The 18,496-nt window shown below is 45.6% G+C and overlaps 1 protein-coding gene across 2 annotated transcripts in view; it reads left to right on the top strand.

Moving 5' to 3' along the window:
• The window catches only part of SULT4A1 (sulfotransferase family 4A member 1), a 28,886-nt gene extending 18,589 nt beyond the window's left edge, over positions 1-10,297 (top strand). The window contains exons 3-8 of one of the 2 annotated variants that reach the window (XR_014168579.1): positions 1,788-1,868; positions 1,980-2,106; positions 4,506-4,600; positions 6,211-6,349; positions 7,767-7,884; positions 8,733-10,297. Coding sequence is in view for 1 of the 2 variants with exons in the window: in XM_081912247.1 (XP_081768373.1) it covers positions 1,788-1,868; positions 1,980-2,106; positions 4,506-4,600; positions 6,211-6,349; positions 8,733-8,845 (555 nt within the window). In the remaining variant the exon portion in view is untranslated. The remainder of the gene's footprint in view (positions 1-1,787; positions 1,869-1,979; positions 2,107-4,505; positions 4,601-6,210; positions 6,350-7,766; positions 7,885-8,732) is intronic. The other variant, XM_081912247.1, reaches the window with a different exon arrangement.
• Positions 10,298-18,496: the final 8,199 nt, after the last annotated feature.

Below are 18,496 nucleotides of genomic sequence, written 5' to 3'. Positions count from 1 at the left end.
CGCAAGACGAATGCCTCGTAAGACGAAAAACTCGCAAGACGAAAGAGTTTTTCCTTTTTTGAGTTGCTTCGCAAGACAAATTTCTCTATGGGCTTGCTTTGCAAGACGAAAACGTCTTGCAAGTTTGTTTCCTTTTTCTTTTTTAATGCATTCCTATGGGAATCTGCGCTTCGCAAGACGAAAAATTCGCAAGACGAAAAAACTCGCAGAACGAGTTTTATTAGACTGCAAGTCTATTGGCAGGGACTTAGAATCATGGAATTCTAGAATTGCAAGGGACCACGAGGGTCATCTAGTCCAAAACTATGCAATGAAAGAAACTTTTATCAAGCTTGAACCCGACAAAATCCATCAAGTATGTTTTTTCCAGTACCAACTTAACATGAAACACATCACTGGCATATAGCATCATAAACCTCAATCTTGGAAAGCACTGTTCTAAAAGAAAATATACCCTGGGAGGTGGGTGGATGGGTAGATTTTTATTTTTTAAAGTTTCTTAGATTTACTCCCCACCCCACTCATTTTTAAAAGATATGTTTTCATGGTTTAAATGCTCTAGAATTATATTAAACCACAACTCAAAAATTCCCCTTAATGAGTTCAGGAAAGGAGACTCGCCACCTTTCCAGAGAAATAGTTCTTTATTGCCACCACTTACTGAGCATGTGGCTGTTTCAGGAGAAGGGCATTAACAGGAGCGGAAGGATATCTGGTTGACCACTGGGAGTGCAGAATACTGGACTAGACGGGACTTTGGACAGGGCTCTCCATGCATTCTTAAGAGGTGTGAGACAACACCCCTTCGATATCTTCTTGCTGTTTCCTGGAATATGGTCACACCAGCCTGCTTTTAAGCCACACCTGGGAGTCTATTTAATGAATAGCTAGATGCAGCAAAATGTATCCAAAGGGGATTTCTGCATCACAAGAAATGTGCAAAAACAACACAGCAGTCCTGCTCTCCACTCTTATCCAATAGACAGGGCATCCTTCCCTATCAAAACATTATACTGAAACTGCATGGAGTGCGTAAGTCAGGGGTGTGTAACTAGAGAGGAGCACCAGTTTTTGTTTTTGTTTTTTAAACAGCCCCCGGTGTGTTTTCTCAAGTGGTGTGTTCTATTTAATTTCATTGGCGCATCTCTCTAGCTAAAATGAAACCGTGGGCAGCTGCTCTACATTTCTCCAGGGTCAGCTGAGGGCAGTGCAGCGTCTGTGCTCTCATATTTCCCCTACTGGAATCTATGGTGTGGAGGGCGGGGGAGAGAATTACATGGGAAAGAAACCATTGATCAGTAGATTTTAATAGACCCCCTTCTCTTTTTTTGAAATGGAGTCTGGGTATTAGTCTAGTGCTGAAAAAGTGAGGCCTTAACAACTCTGCAAGTAGTTTGCTGGAATTGCTTATTAAAATGCTGCACCAGTCCCTTTTGACTACCTTCCTGACCTTGGGTCTTAGTTTTGTGTCTCTCTGTATAACATGCTGCGCAAAATGCCCAGGCACTGGGAATGTGGCCTGATTCATGTACAACTGGAGCAGCACAGAAACCAGTAACAACCACGTGGCTCTTTTGAGCAGCAGAGAGGAGTGTTGACTGCGTAGCAAAGAAACCGAAGCATGCATGTTCCTGTAGTAGTAACTTGGTGTCTGAACCGCCAAAGCTTTTGGCTGGAAATACGAAACTGGAAGTTATGAATACAGGAGCACAACAAAGAGGAATCTGGATCACTTAGAAGAAGGGATATATTATTTATTGGTTTATTTTCCATCATGTATTTTACAGGAGCTTACGTCTCCCCGCCTCATCAAAAGCCACCTGCCGTATCGTTTTTTGCCTTCAGACCTACACAGTGGTGAGTCCAAGGTAAGAATAGTTAGCTTTGTAATATTTCTTCCCTGTGTGTTTTGTGAAATGGAGCAGGGTAGGGTGAGAGCAATATCCACTGATTAAGATGAATAATTTCCATGTTCTTAGGTAATCTACATGGCTCGCAACCCCAAAGACCTGGTAGTGTCTTATTACCAGTTTCACCGCTCCCTACGAACCATGAGCTACAGAGGAACATTTCAAGAGTTCTGTCGGAGATTCATGAATGAAAAGTGTAAGAAAGTTTGACACTGGCTATTGGCAGTACCTTTTAATGTTTCAAATTCTTTTCTGCACCACTTCTTAGGAACAAAGTGTGAAAACGTCTTGCTCATAATGCCTCTAAAGTTCTGGTTCAAACTTCATGTTGGCATTTGTCTTCACCTGATGGAGGGACCTCCACCACACACCTTGGATATTGAGATGGATGCTCTGCATCAGCAATGAGGAACCTGTGAACCGCAAGGCCTTGTTGGGCTGCTGCTCCCTTCAGCTCCAGCCAGCAAAGATAATGGTCTGGGAGGATGGGAGTTGTAGTACAACAACATTAGGAGGGCACCAACTTGGAGAAGGCTGACGTAGGCACTTGCTAAAGATGAATCTCACATGAAATGCAGCTGTAAGATGCAGAAGATTCTCTCTGACATCACCAGAAGTCGCTAAATATATTGGAATATATTTAGAAATTGCTTTTTGGTGCTCCCAAAATTTCCTTTCCCAGAGGAATGTATGCAAAGTCTGGGTCCCTTCCCTGAAATTAATCCCTTTGTGATGCCTCTGTCTGAGTGAATTGGTGTGCACATCTGAGCATCCATGGAATTGCAATGAGTGAATATAGACAAAATGAAGCACCCTTTATGATGGCACTAAAGTTGCATTGGAAGGAAGAATAAGACAGAGATGATTACAAGTGTTACCAAAAGGTTTATTTAGCTCCATATCAGAGGTGGGGCTGCCAGTTGCATTCACTAACCACATAGCTAAAACATGGCAGTGTGGTGATGGCAGGGGTAGGTGATTATTTCCTCATTCAGGTGGTCCCATCTAAAGTTCTGAAGGCCTTACCCCATGGGAGCCAACTTCTTTAGCAATTGCCCAAAGTATATTACAGTAGATAGTTTGTGGGAATGTTGAGGGTGGTAGGAGCGAGATATTGTTTATCAATATCCTTCCTAATTTCCGCTAGCAAGTTTCTTCACTTAGCGGTGTGCATTCCCCTTCTTACGCAGCAGAAAGCTGGTTGTAAACTCGTGTGGGACAATAAGCAGTTTGAATCCCTCCTGAAAGAATAAAGACACCACAGTCTTATCCATAAGTAACAAAAAAACCCCGTATTTTTCGCTATATAAGACGCACCAGACCACAAGACGCACCTAGTTTTTGGAGGAGGAGAGGAAAACAAGAAAAAAAATATTCTGAATTTCAAAAGCCAGAACAGCAAGAGGGATTGCTGCGCAGTGAAAGCAGCAATCCCTCTTGCTGTTCTGGCTTCTGGGATAGCTGTGCAGCCTGCATTCGCTCCATAAGACGCACACACATTTCCCCTTACTTTTTAGGAGGGAAAAAGTGAGTCTTATAGAGCAAAAAATACGGTAGTATTTTTCACGATTCACGATTCACGATCAGGCAGAGGACAGTGTGATCCCTGAAGGCAGGCTTTAAGCTTAATGTTACAAACATGTACAAACAGGTTTACCCCATATGGGAGATAACCAGGAGACTGCTGTGGCAGCCAGCAGTCCAGTCCAGGTGATTCAGGAAGCAGACAGGACAAACAGGAATGTCAGAGAGAGGGAAGTGGCTGCGTGACTTGGCCTTTTGCCCGGTCTGGGAAGGTCATGCCCACCTAGTGGTCACATGCAAGGAAGGATGTTCCAGGCCAGGAGGAACAGAAAGTTTCGACTGACTGGACCAAACATTCCCTTGCATGTCCACTCTAGCAAAACAAGGAATGTTGTATTTGGCTGCTCCCAATGGATTACATCCCACATAGTTCACCTCTAGTTTGCTTATAGTACAGGTGCAACTACCTGTGCGTTGATGTGGCTTAATTTCTGAGCTGAAGCAGGAAACAAGTAGCTGTTCAGTATGGGAGACGCAGGCAGGAATACAGACCGGACGCTATTAATTAGGTCCCGTCAGGTGCCACTGCCCACCACTCCTTGTGCCACTCAAGTTGTCACATTGCCGTTCAAGCCATTGGTCATGTATTCCTAAACCGTACAGGGTTTCAGCTTTTAGTAGGAATCATCATGCATAACTGGGTCAAGTTCTACACCAGAAGGAAATATGTATTCAGACTTAAACATGCAAATGGTGAGTGCAACTTAACCAGATTCACATGTGTTGGTGGTTTTCCATCCCCTCTCTTATGTTTAATTTTCACACAGCCTGCACACAGAATCTGGAGAGGTTTTTATTATTCAAAACAAGGATAACTCTGAATATTGTAAAGACCGTACATACTCCTCTCTTTAAAAAAAAATTGTTCAGAAATAATATAACATGGGTTTTGTTAGAAAACAAGGCAACAAAATTCAGTCCATGCACTTCTTTCCAGCTTTTATGTTTCAGAGAAAGTTAACTAAAAGTGATCTCCTTGCGTCTTAGCCATTCTATTTCCTGTCTCTACAGTAGGATACGGTTCATGGTTTGAACATGTGCAGGAGTTTTGGCAACATCACATGGACTCCAATGTTCTCTTTCTCAAGTATGAAGATATGCACAAGGTAAACTCATATCGTATAAAAGGCTCCCCCCTCTCCCTTGTTACCTACGGACTCCCCCCATCCTATGGACTCCCCCCATCCCACCCCAGGGTATCTCCAATCAGAACTAGAGATACCCTGCTCACTGATACCAGTTACCATTGTATGGAATTTTGTGACTTGCAGTGATGCTTATATTTTATAAGCTATCAGTTTCTGAAATGAGATGGGGTATTACGGTAAATTGCAGGAGAAGCACATTAGTCAAATGAATAAAAGAAAGCAAACAACAAAGCAATCCAAATGAAATGGAGGGGCAAATTTGGCAAATCCAAAGCCTTGCCAGGATCACAATGAAAATTTGTAAGCCATTTCAGGGCTCTGGGGCTGGCAGACAGTTTCCTCCATTCTGGTGTGTGTGTGTGTGTGTGTGTCTTAAGGGGTGTGATCCAGGGGAAGGGAGTGGTGATTCATAAGGTTTTGTGCCTCCAGAAAGGTAGCAGTCAGAGCTGGGGAGAGGTCTGAGCAGTTGGAGAATGGGAAGGGGTGTGGGACACGGAGTGTGGGACACAGGGCAGGAGCCAGGACAGAACTCACCAGGAGTGGAGGGAGAGACACTGCCTGAAGGGCCGGGTGGTGGTTGCCAAATCCCGTTCCCCACTCTGTCTTCTCCCCTGATGTCCCCTAGAACCAGAAAGGGCTTGAAGAGCCAAGCATAGCAACAGCTTCTGTGTAGGAGAAGTCACAGGTTGCTTGCTCTCAGTCTGTCAGACAAGAGCACTTAAGTTTGGGTGTTTATGTGGCCACGCTGTTGCTCCGTCAGTCTAGCTCAGAGCACAAGTCTCAAGTGGGGAGGGGGCTCAGCTTCCTAATTACAGACAAACTGTAAGCTTGTGCTTTGTCAATAAAGAATTAAACTGCCAGTCAGTTGTCTTCCTTGTGCAAGGTGTGCTCAGGACCGTGGGTGTGGGTGTTAGGGGAGCCTTCATCCCTTTTGCCTTTGAAAGAGAGCACCTTTTAGACACACTATTTGTCTTGTTTCCAACTTTGCCCCCTCAGAGCAGAGGGATGTTTGTGGGCAGCTCTCACCATAAAAAGTCCAATCTGTGAGCCCTCTCAGATTTCTAGCCATCTATTACTGGTTTGTGATGGGGTGTGACCCTAAACTGAGCCCTCTGCTTCTCTTCCCCCCCCCAAAAAAAATGTCCTGGGCTGCTGCTGTTGGGATGGCTGTGCAAGGAGCACAGGCATATGAATGGGGCTTGGTTAGTGTCAGAATCCACACAGGCAGTTCCTATCAATTCATGCCACGGTTCCCCCCTAGGGAATGCCTGTCTGGATTAGAGCATTTATATCTAGTTAGGCTATTGTCATTCACCTACAGTAGGAAACTGATATTTACAATGCTATTACAAGCCATTTGCAAGGAATCTTCAAATCTGATTTTAGCTATTCAGCTGCTTAAGTTAGGACCTGAAAAATGAGTCTATACCACTGATTTTAGGATGCTGCTCTCGACTCTGCTAACACATACGTCTATGGCTGCTTGCAGGGCTCATTTGTTATTGCTAACCTTCCCCTCTTTTGGGCTTTTCTCTTTATTGGCACGTGCATGTAATCTTTCTTCACAGGATCTGGCAACTATGGTCGAACAGCTGGCGAGGTTCCTGGGCGTCTCTTACGACAAAGCACAGCTGGAGTCCATGGTGGAGCATTGTCACCAGCTCATTGACCAGTGCTGCAACGCCGAAGCCCTTCCTGTGGGCAGGGGTATGTGTGCGGCACGATATAGTGCAAATATTTGTGAAAGTGGAAGGCAGGTGCTGTGATCCTTATGGGTTTTTTGGGCCTCAACAATTGTGGCACTTGCAGATACAGAGGTTGAAATAGAAGTGCTGCCCCCTTCTCCGTCGTCAGATAATTACAATGATGCCAAGGAGCTTGCCTACAGATTCAGAAGCATGTAGTAGAATCTTTTTGGGACTGGAAAGCAATGGTTTATGTTTGTAGATATTAAAATGCTCCCTGGGATTTTTTCACCCCTTTTTTAAAAAAACCACCTCCCTAAGCATGGAAAGATAGTGCTTCGGGATGATTCCACCGCATACTAGTTTTCTGTTGGTCCCTTTTTACCATTGGGTTTGGGAAAGGGAAATTGTCAATGGAAGAGCTGTACCACATGCTTCCTGATGTATGGAGTGGCTCAAATGCGCTGGCTTTTCCAACCAGCTGTTGGGGGAATAGAAGGAAACCGACAGAGTAGGACAGTGGAGACAAATGGAAGTAAGCATCTTGGCACTGAGCCTCTTGGGCTGGAGACAGCCCATCACCTCTTCAGAGTGTGGAATGTGGTATAAGAAGAAGACCCTCCCAGATGTGAGCTGTTCTGATGATCTAGAAAGGGGGGTTTGCAAATGATTAAGGGAAATGGAACTTCCCTCCTAACAACGGCTCAGCTCCCCTCACTGATGAACACCTGTCACTTTTAAAATTTGATCTTCCACACCTCTTCTCTCCCCCCCCCATTGCCCCCTCCATATTTCATGTTTAAACAAACTGAACTGCCATTGTCATTTCTAGTATGGCCCAGATACGTTGCCACTGTGGAGCACATATTTATTAGGTTTGTCCCACAAACACAAATACCAGCTTATTGGAAGTGTAATGAATGTGTTTGCAGAACAGAGAATACAGTGGCTTTCTCTCTCCCACCTTCTTTTGTTTATCTTTAGCCCAAGGAATCCAAAAGAAGAACAACCAAATTGTCACCTTTTTGTTAATTCTGTCTGGCCACATTTGTTCTCTTTGTTTCACCTTACTGCCTTCGGACTGGCACTCTGTCCTACCCTTAAAGAGCCCACCTCCAGAATGAACTTCATTTGGCCTAGACATTTTCTCTTAGAATATATGGTCAAACTTATTCACTGCCTGCCTTTTATCCATACACGTCTTCTTTTTTAAAATTTGTTTGTTTTGCTGCTTTGCATTTGTGATAATTTTCTGTATTTCAAAATCCAACCTAAATATCAATATGTGTTTTCTGCCTGCCTTTTTTTCATTTGTTTGTGCAATTTAAAATTCTGTGATCAGCCTAAAATTAGTTTATTGCTTTGTTTAATTTACCACCAGCTACATTTTCATTATTTTGCTTTATGTTGGGTTTCTTTCATTTTCCCTCCACTTTTAGCTCCTTGACCTTTACTCAGAAGATAACCCCCCGTTGCTGTGAGAGCAGGCCATGGGTTAGCTTACGTTCCTTACATTTGCTCCATATCCCATCACAAATCACAGTTTCATGAACCCAGGTGGGTGACTCTTCGACCAGCTATCCATACACATCCTTGGAAAATGGATATCCGCAAAATATAATACTTGCTATTTAAATTATCACCGTGGCGGCCAACATTTTTGTGGGCGTGAGTGTTGCCAGTCACATCCAAAGGAGGAGATTGTGCCTCTCTAATGTAGGGGGAGGGGAACCTTTTTCACCCTTCTAGGCAGCCTCTAGGGGGCGCCTGTCACTGGTGGGTTGGGTCCAGAGCAGAGGCGGAGCTAGCTGCTACGGCACCCAGGGGCGGGGCTAGCCGCCTGTGGGGGCGTCGCCCACAGCGAGCTGCGAGGGTCCCAGGGGGGTGCCGCCCACGGCAAGTATCCCGGGGGCAGCAGCGATGTCACGCCTCCTCAGGGAAGACACCCAGGGTGGACCACATCCATCGCACCCCCTTCCTCCGCCAGTGGTCCAGAGGCCAAAGTGGGTGAGGCAATTGTACAGTCAGCCCCATCCATTCTCCCCTATGCAGGCAAACAAGAGGTGTTTGAGTTCAAGGACATGTTCCAGACAAGCAAAAGTTCTCCAGGGGGTGGGAAGCAGGCCTGGTTATGGGGGAGTGGCTTGGTGAGAGACCCAAGGGCCAGACAGAGAGGCCTGGAGGGGTGCATTTGGCCCCCGTGCCTGATGCTCCCCACCCCTGCCCTATTGTAGACTATGAGGAATTACAGGGGCAGAGAAAGTGACCAGCAGGCGGGGCGGGGGGGGGGGATTCTCTAGTCCTTTTGGAGGACAACACTTGCTGTTTTTGTTAACAGGTCCTGCCACATCCTGTCAATGATTATCGGCTTAATTTCTGGTTCTCAATTTCTCTCTCTTTTCCAGGACGTGTTGGGCTGTGGAAAGACATCTTCACTGTCTCCATGAATGAGAAGTTTGATTTGGTTTACAAACAGAAAATGGGAAAGTGTGACCTCACATTTGACTTTTATTTATAAAGCATAAAGCAAAAGTGCATGACTCTGATATCGGGATCCCAGCTAGAAGTGCTTTCTGCATTCATTTATTACTTGCTGGACACAACACTATACCTGCTGCACATATCAATACTTTAAAAAAAAGGCACCGTGCATTGGGAAGTGAAGGTAAGAAGAGCCCTGCAAGATTGTGGCAGCAAACACCTAGCTCAGTGTTTGCTTTTCAGGTGTGGCCCTGGGCTGACCACCCCTGGCATACCCACACATAAAGGCACAAAAAGCTTTCTCTGTTGGTTAGTGGGCATCACCTGCTCACTGCCCTTCACTCCATAAGTTAATGATGCATTGTATGAAGAAATAACACCCACCCCCATTGCTTCTCCTGAACCTCTTACCCTTCTTTCTCTTTGGACAAGAGAGTGGGGGAAATGAGCTGCTTCTTTTTTGTCTCTACACCATTCACAGCTGTAAAATTATTTTTACTTGCTCATTACTTTATCTTGTCCAGGGCAACCCAAAGCAGCTTTCAACCAAACAGGCAATAGAGACATTAAAGCAAGACAAAAACCTTTGCCAAGCCCCTACCTGGAACTGGCCACATGTGCTTTACTTGGAAGTAAGGCCCAATTTGTTCAATAGGACTCTTACTCCCAGGTAAGATGAGGATAGGACTGCACCTGGGGGGGGGGTGCTTATTCAGAAATAAGTTTGTTTCCTTAAAGCACTTTTGCCCCCAAATTCAACGAAAGACTCCAGAGCTGCTTAAAAAGATCAGCAGTGAGGCATTGCACTGATATTACCTGAGGGAATCAGCATTCAGAAAAGGAACATGGAGCTCAGTTCAGCCCGTTCTGGAAAGCTCCATGCACTTCTTTGCACAACTGATTTGTGAAATGATGGATTTAAGAACAACAAAGTTGTTTAACAAACAACAAAGCCCCTTAGGTTTATAATCCAGGAGGCAAGGAAAAGGAATTGAGAGGGAGGTTATCCGAGTCAAAGGGGGCACATTCATGAGCATGGTGCCTTACTTGTATTTTTCCCTAAATTAAGAAGAGGAGCCAGCCCTACTATTAGGCAAAGTGAAGTGACTACCTTAGGTGGTAGGTGCTGGAGGGGCAGGCAGTAGCTCTTAAGTCCCCCAGCCATTCCGCTGCGTTGGAGGGCAGAGCATGTCTTGATCCCTGAACTAGCTTGCTGGTTTAGGTGTGAGCGTGGAGGACACTGCCCCGTCACCACGACTGGATTAAGATTCAACTGCCTGTCTGAATTGGCTTCTGTATGTGGCAGGGGCACCATCTTGCCCTTCACCTCAGGCAGCAACATGCCATAGGTCAGTCCTGCTAAAAAGCCCCCAACACGTTTCCTCGGAGGGAAGATGGCTGCACAGTTGCCACTCTCCTTCATGTCACTAGGGCTCCTTCAGAAGAACTTCCCGGTGCATTGTTCCTAAACAGAGTCAACACAAATAAGAGAAAACATCCTTCCTCTATAAATGAAAGCATTCTTAAAAAAAAAAGATAAATGCCAGGAATACCTGACTGCTATGGAACACGTTCTGTACATGTAAAGTATGTAGTATATACACAGTTTAGGGATGTATAACTTTTCAGAGTCATTGTGTATTTAAAATACTTTATGGAAGCTTTTCAGTGGAAACCTCAAATAATTTCAGTGAACCAGAGACAAGTTCGTTTCAAAGGAAAATGGGTTACAGGCTGAGATGATGTGCTAAATGTTACCTTAGTGTGTGCGTGTCAAGCACTCAGCGTTACTTTCATAACTAAGATAAGGAGGACAACGTGTGATGGTTAAGTGCAGGCTCTTCCTTTTTTGTCTCTCATCAGCTTTCTACCCCTTTCCGCTCTTGCTCTTTTGAGTGCTGGGGAAACAGGGTTTCCCTCCAACAGAGGTTCTGGCAATTGGAAAAGTCCAAGCAACCGTTTAGTAGCAACTTCTCAATTTGTGCTCAGAAAGGCTCTACAGGGCTGTTGTGTATGAGGCAATGAGCACTTTAGCATTATGCGCTATTACAAATTTGGAGAAGATATTTTCCAGTTGCTTGCAGAAAACAGTGGTGATTGCAAAGATATTGGGGGTTCCATCTGACAAATTGTCTCACAATAAGGACAGTGTTTCCCACACTTTTACACCTTGTGCCTCAAATTCAGATCCCCAGATGCCTCCGCTAACCAAACACCAGTTATCTGCTTGATGGTTGAGCTGAGGGGAATAATTGCAGCTGTGTTTGCAGCTGTATCATGGAAGGATATCTGTACTGAGGTAGGGTATTGGAAGTTTTGGGTGGGGGTGAGCTAAATCATTTCCCCTTCCCCACACCTTGTTGCCAGATTCCAGCTCCCCTCAGACATCCACCCACCAAGCACAGTTTGGAAGGGGAAACAAGGCTGAGTAGGGATGGTACTGAAGAAGGTTATCCACTTGCCTGCATGGTCTGGCCAGGAATCGTAACAAATCTGAATGTTAGAAAAAGAAGAAGAAAATTTCCTGCTGTGAACAGAGCCTGGACTATGATTTGAAAGTCTCTATTGAAACTGGACCAGAACAGAATCTGAACAAATATTTAGATTAACGTAGCTCTCACTGAGGTAGCAGACCTGTACTTAGGTGATGTGACTTGTGAGGCTGCAGGAGAGATTGCCTCTGAGTGCTCATAAGCATGCATCATGTGCTGCCTGTCAGGAAGAAGGGTATACTAGATCCCTTCTCCCAGATACAAAATTTTCTCTCTGGGTTTTTTTTTCTTTTTCGTTATTATAAGGAGAAGCGTTATCTCACGTGAGCCCCTACCTGCAGTCTGAAGTGCAACAATCCAGAAACAGATTTACCACCAAAGTGGGAACTAGGCCCAAATATATCTCATTAGACCACTTAACTGGCCCTGCTCCACTGTAGCATAAATAACTTATTGTAACCCATAAAAACTCCTGTAAAGGGAGGCCCATAATACTTCAAACAATCACACTTCCATTTTCCTGCATGAACCAGAGCTGAGCAGGCTCTGAAGCTGTGCTGCCCCCCCCCCCACCTAACCCTGATTGGCATGAACCTGAGTGAAACCAAAACAACTTCTGGTGCAGATGAGCCTGAACTGAAACGGAAACAAGATTTTAACAGTAGGGCTCACTGGTACTTAAGTACTCCACTCTCACCTTGCATTCAGGCCCACCCCGTAGGTTGAGAAATTAAGATTGGAAATTCTGTGAAACGCCCTGAGACCTCAATAAATAAATAAAATAAAATGCCAAACACTCATTCATCAGTTATGACTAGGTCTGCCAGCTGGCCAGAAAGAATGGGAAAATCTGTTCTTGATCTGCTAGTGAATCTTTTTGAGAAGTTAATTTCTGCAGATACAGTGGACATTTAAAAATTCGGCACCCCTGAGCTACAATTCTGGCCTTCTGAAACCATCTTCCAGAGCAGCCAATACAGCTCCCATCAGCAACGTGTGGTGGTGAAGCAATGTTTAGCGGGTGCGGTGTCTCTTCATAGTGCCCATGCGAATAAAGACTGTGTATGTATGATATAGCAGGCATACTCTAATACATAAGCACAGTATAGCAGTTTCTAGTAAACATCAAAGGGCATCTTCTCTGATGGACATGAAAAACAAACTAAGAGCGTGCAGCTGAAAACTGAAAAGAGCAGCCACACACAAGATCAGAATGAAAGCCAAGGTGTGTGCTTACTATCTATAAATTTATGTATACCTATTCAGAAAGGTTATGTATATAGCCTACAGTTTGCTTGTTAATATAAGAATCAATTATCTTTCATTTTTCTGATTTAATAAAGGGCTGCTAGACCACAATCCAGAGAACCATCTTGCCTCTTTAACAACCTAGTGGTCATGGACCATGATACAACCCAAAGTTCCTTCTACAGCATCCCAGTTCCAGTTCTGTTGCCCACCCTCTTCTCCTACAAAGGGCCTGTCCACACCAGAACAGAATGTGAGCCTCATCCTAGTGTTTGCCTGGACCTTTCCCTTTCACATGCATTCCCTTTCAGTCCTGTTTGTTTTAGCCTTGCCAATGTTTTTTGGGGTTTTTTTAACACACATACACTTAGGTGGTCCAGGCCAGCATTGGGATGGGGCGGACATCATGTGGATGCCCCTATCTTAATGGGGAGACAGTCCAGTGCAAATCCACATTTTCCTCTGTGTGGATGATCCCTCTCTGTGGAGCAGTGCAAAAGTCATACTTGCTCCAAGAAATGGGAGGAGAAAGAGTTGGTAGATAAGATTGCAGCCTGGAGACCCACACTGCATTAAATTTACAGATGAAGCAGAGAATTTGGTAGGTGCATATCCTGACGCCCTTTCTGCAATTGCACACCCACCCTGGGACTGTGTGATATTCCTGTTTATTACAGGAATACAGGGAGTGGGCACACGGAAGGAACAGGTGGCCTCACTTCATCCGTATGAACACCCTGGTTACAAACCTGGCAATTCTGGCAATGATGGGGCTGAAAGAGCACAGAAAGCCAGCTTTGGGGTTGTTAAAAGAGAGGGGGCTGTTCTTCAGGTTGTCCCTGGCAGCCCTCCTTTACGATGGCTCATTGAAATCTCTAAAGACGGACAAGCATCACTTATCATTTCCATAGGGTAGAGGGAGGCAGTTGTCTATCAGTGCAGGTGTTGGCAAATGGCGTCAAAAATTTTGTGGCTTGACAGCACTCCTTGTATATTTGTGAGTGAAACGGCTTTTGGTAAACTTTATTTTTATATTTTTAGTACTGTTGAGAATATTTAAGCACTACACATTATACTTTGTGCTTGCTTGCTTATTAAATAAAGACATGTTCCGTGTATGGTGGGTTGTCTTCTTTTTATCTCACCCGAAGAAGGCAAAAAAGCAGCATGGACAAGGGTGAAGAACCTCAGCCTTGGGAGTGGGATTCAGCTGCTAGGACTCTCTTTCTGGCTTATCAGGACTCTCCCCAGCCACACGGTCAGACCCTTTGAGGACCCTGCCTTGCACCCTCCTGAGGGTGGTTTGCCTTTGGAATGCTGATACCACTCTGTGTGTGTGTGTGTGTGTGTTTAGAAAGCAGCCTGTTGTACAAAGGTGATCTTTGCATTCATTGTTCTGTCTACCATCACTTCTGGTGCCAAATGCCACCCACCCACTTGCCTGGATGTTGCCTAGACGGGAATGTGTTTTTTGGATGAAAAAGATTTTTGATCCTCGAGCTAGGAGGAAGGATTAAAAGTTGAATGACAAGGTAGGGAAGAAGATAGCGTCACTCTTAATAATAATAACAATACTAACAATAGCAACTATTATTATTATTATTATTATTATTATTATTATTATTATTATTATTATTATTATGCCTATCTGACTGGGTTGCCCCATCTACTCTGGGCAGCTTCCAACAAATTAAAACACAGTAAGATATCAAACATTTAAAACTTTCCTATACAGGGCTGCCTTCAGATGTCTTCTACAAGTCAGATAGTTCTTTATCTTGGCATCTGTTGGGGGGGCATTCCACAGGGCGGGTGCCACTACCGGGAAGGCCCTCTGCCTGGTTCCCTGTCGCTTCAATTCTCGAAGTGAGGGAACTTCCAGAAGGACCTTGGAGCTGGATCTCGGTGTCCAGGCTGAATGATGGGGGTGGGGATGCTACTTCAGGTATACTGGACTGAGACCGTTTAGGGCTTTAAGGGTCAGCACCAACACTTTGAATTGTGCTTGGAAACATACTGGGAGCCAATGTGGATCCTTTAGGGCTTGTGTTATATGGTCCTAGCAGCTGCTTCCAGTTACCAGTGTGGTAGCTGCGTTCTAGATTAGTTGCAGTTTCCGAGTCACTTTCAAAAGTAACCCCACGTAGAGCGCATTACAGTAATCCTGGTGGGAGATAACCAGAGCATGCACCATGGTGGCAAGACAGTCCGCGGGCAGGTAGGGTCTCAGCCTGCGTACCAGATGGAGCTGGTAGACATCCACCCTGGACACAGAATTAACCTGTCCCTCCATGGACAGCTGTGAGTCCAAAATGGCCCCCAGGCTATGCACCTGGTCCTTTATGACCATAGTTACCCCATTCAGGACCAGGGAATCCCCCACACCTGCTCACCCGCTGTCCCAAGAAACAGTACTTCTCTCTTGTTGGGATTCAATCTCAATCTGTTAGCCACCATCTACCCCCCAACTGCCCAGACACATAGGACATTCACTGCTTTCACTGGTTCCAATTTAAATAAGAGGTAGAGCTATATGAACACCCAGCCAAAACCCCCCTGACGATCTCCCCCAGCAACTTCATAAAGATGTTGAAAAGCATGAGGGAGAGAATAGAGCCCCGAGGCACCCCAAAAGTGAAAGCCCAGGGGTCCAAACACTTAACCCCCCATGATTTTCTGGACACGACCTGGGAGGAAGGAGCGAGACCACTACATAACAATGCCCCCAGCTCCCAGACAGTCCAAAGGATACCATGGTTGACAGTATCAAAAGTCTCTGAAAGATCCAGCAGGACCAGGAAAAGGCTTTCACCTCTGTTCCTTGCCCGCCAGAGATCTTTGACCAGCATGACCAGGGCAGTTTCAGTCCCATGATGAAGCCTGAAACCTGACTGGAATGGGTCCAAAGAGTCTGCATCCTCGAGGCATGCCTGGATTTGTTCTGCGACCACCTGCTCAATTACCTTGCCTAGGAATGGAATATTTGAGACTGGGTGATAACTGGCCCTAGCGGCTAGGTCTGAAGAAGTTTTTTTAAGAAGCAGTTTGATGACAGCTTCTTTAAGGGGGTCTGGGAAAACTCCGTCACAGACGGAAGCACTCACCACCCCACAGGGCCCATTGCCCAGCCCTGCCTGGCTTGCTTTTATGAGACAAGATGGGCAAGGATCAAGGAGACAGGTGGTCGGTTTCACTCATCCAAGCAGCCTGTCCACATCCTCAGAGGTAACAGATTGAAATTTGTATTGCTTAGCCAAGGGCCATCATCAAATCACTCAATAGTACGATTAAAAAATGGTACACCACTCAAAATATAATCTCTCCAATGGTTCCATAATCAGAAATATCACACCAGTTCTGCACAGGAAGTCATACAATTAACAGCAGTAAAAGCTTGAACTGGCTGTAGGCCTAGGTTTCAGTTATTTTGCTAAGAATTTCCAGAGTTGTTTCTTTCCTTGCATCACAAACACAATAATATTATCATGTATATATATGTGGGTTATACAGGAATTTAGGACGAAATGGTCATCAGTATGCACAGCTTTATCACCTTGCCACCTTGTCTAGGTGAGATTGTACATATATCCAACTGACAGCTACTGATATGCAGAAACACCCCAATGTTTATTTTACAGACTGTGAAATCTGTGATAATGGCTCAACATGGCAATCTCATATTAATCCAAATAAATTTTAAGAAATCTCCAGCAGGTGGGAGTGTAGTGCAAGCAAACCGCATATGCAAAAGGCATAACTGCAGTAACCATTCGCTGCTGCAGGGAAGGAAGTATAGAACCTGTTTATGCGCTAAGACTGCAATCCTGAGCACACTGACTAGGGACTAAGCCTCAGTGAAAAGTTAGCCAGCGCCCTATGCCAGGCCTCCGAACATGGAGATTTGCTGCTACAGCTAATAGTTTATGATTGACATTTGCTCTAAGGATTTGTTTAATCCTTTTAAGAAGCCACTGCCAGCAAGCATATCTTATGATAGTGAATGTCACGAGCTAATTATGTGTTGTGTGCATTTTCTTAACCATTTTGAGGAAACTTAGGAAATGGGCTGGACTGGGGGACTTGCTTAAGCCTATAAGCAGCACAGGAAGCAAGAACAATTGGGGGTTGTAGGCAACCAAGTCAGAGTAGACCCACTGAAACTAATGACCTACTCTAGCCATGTCCATTCATTTCAATGGGTCACCTCTGACTAGCATTGGATGCAACCCCAGGTTTTCCTGCAGAGAAGGGGGGATCCATAAATGGGTCGTCTCTGCTCATTTACTCTGCTGGGCAGGAAGAAGTTGATGAGAAGGGGTTATCTAAGTGGGACCGACAACTTCTCTCCAGTTCATTTCTTGTCCTGCTCCACGACAGGTCACTTATTGCATCGCTCCATTTTTTGCAGGGTATTTTTTTATTTCTTGGCAACTGGCAGTCTTCCTAACATTCCTCTCTCTGCTAACCAACCACAGGGCCACATTAAAAAGTACCGTATTTTTCGCTCTATAAGACGTACTTTTCCCCCTCCAAAAATTAAGGGAAAATGTGTGTGCATCTTATGGAGCGAATGCAGGCTCCTTGGCTTCAGCGATAGCAACGCGAAGCCTCCAAAGCGCAGAGGGAGCGCTTCCTCCGCACTCCAGAGGCTTCACGTTGCTTTTGCTGAAGCCTGAAGAGCGAGAGGGGTCAGTGCGCACCGGAGGTTCCGCTGCGCTCCGGAGGCTTTGGGTTCTTTTTGCTGAAGCCATGAGAGCAAGACTCCTGGCTTCAGCAGAGAGGGAGAGCTGAACAGCGCCCCTTCAGCGAAGCGGGAGGAGAAATGGAAGGGGCCCCATTTCTCCTGCCGCTTTGCTGAAGGGGCGCTGAGCAGAGAGGGGGAGATTATTTTTTATTGTTCTCCACCTCTAAAACAAGGTGCGTCCTCTGGTCGGGTGCGTCCTATAGAGCGAAAAATACGGTATGTGTGGAGTGGGGGGAGAGACAAGAGCAGACAGAACAAGGATTTAAGAGCTGAAGGAGAGACCACCATGAGTTCACCAGCCCTTTCAGAAGACTTTTTGGATGACTCTAGGTCTAGGAGATACTGAGCTGGCTGTAGAGGGAGAGGCAGGACTCCCTTGCTGTCTTCCATGGTCCCCCACCACTTTGGAGGCAGCCAGGACTCCACTTAGGGCCAGCAAAGTCATGACAATGCAAGAGAGCGCCCAGTATGCCAGGACCAGAGGAGGGAGAGGACTTGCCCACAGCAATCTGTGAGCAGTCAAGGCTTTTCTCTGGAGCTCTTGTTTTCAACCAGATCCCCTGTGCTGGTGGCTAGACAATCCCCTGCCCCCATGTGATGCTGGCAATAGCCCAGCTCACAGCCCCCACTTCAGCTTCCAGGCACAGGTGCATGTGGTTGAGCAGGGTCTAGCCCAATGCAGCCACCATCTTGGCCTGCGGTGGTGGCAGGAACTGACCACCTCTTCCCCGTCTCCATTTTCTGGCACAGACCTACAGCATGGCTTCAGGGGGTGTCGCTGGAGATGAAGGGACCCTGAGCCCCCAAAGCTCCAGAACTCTGCCTCTCTTTCATGGGAAGGTGGTGGGCTCAACAACCATCAGGGTGGGCATGTTTGAATATTCCTATAGGAGAAAGAACAACCTTGCAGGCAGAAAGACAGCCTGGCAGCGAGGAGGTCTGGCTGAACCTTTCCCCACTGACATGCTGACTTTATACACCCAGGGAGATGTCGCGCCAGAAGCACCTGCAAGAGCATTAAATCGCTCTTATAGCCTGGATGGGAAAACATTTCCATTTCATTCTGCTGATTATATACATTGGCTCTGAATCTACACCTGCAGTTATATGAAGTTGATCTCCTGCCAGTCAGCAAAAAGGGGTAAGTGAATCTTTACACCACATGAATCATTAGGACCTGGTGTTAGAGTACTAAGAGTACTTG

This window comes from Podarcis melisellensis, assembly GCF_964234715.1.
Source record: "Podarcis melisellensis genome assembly, chromosome: 5".
Lineage (NCBI taxonomy): Eukaryota > Metazoa > Chordata > Lepidosauria > Squamata > Lacertidae > Podarcis > Podarcis melisellensis.
This window is presented reverse-complemented; position numbering and strand designations above follow the sequence as displayed.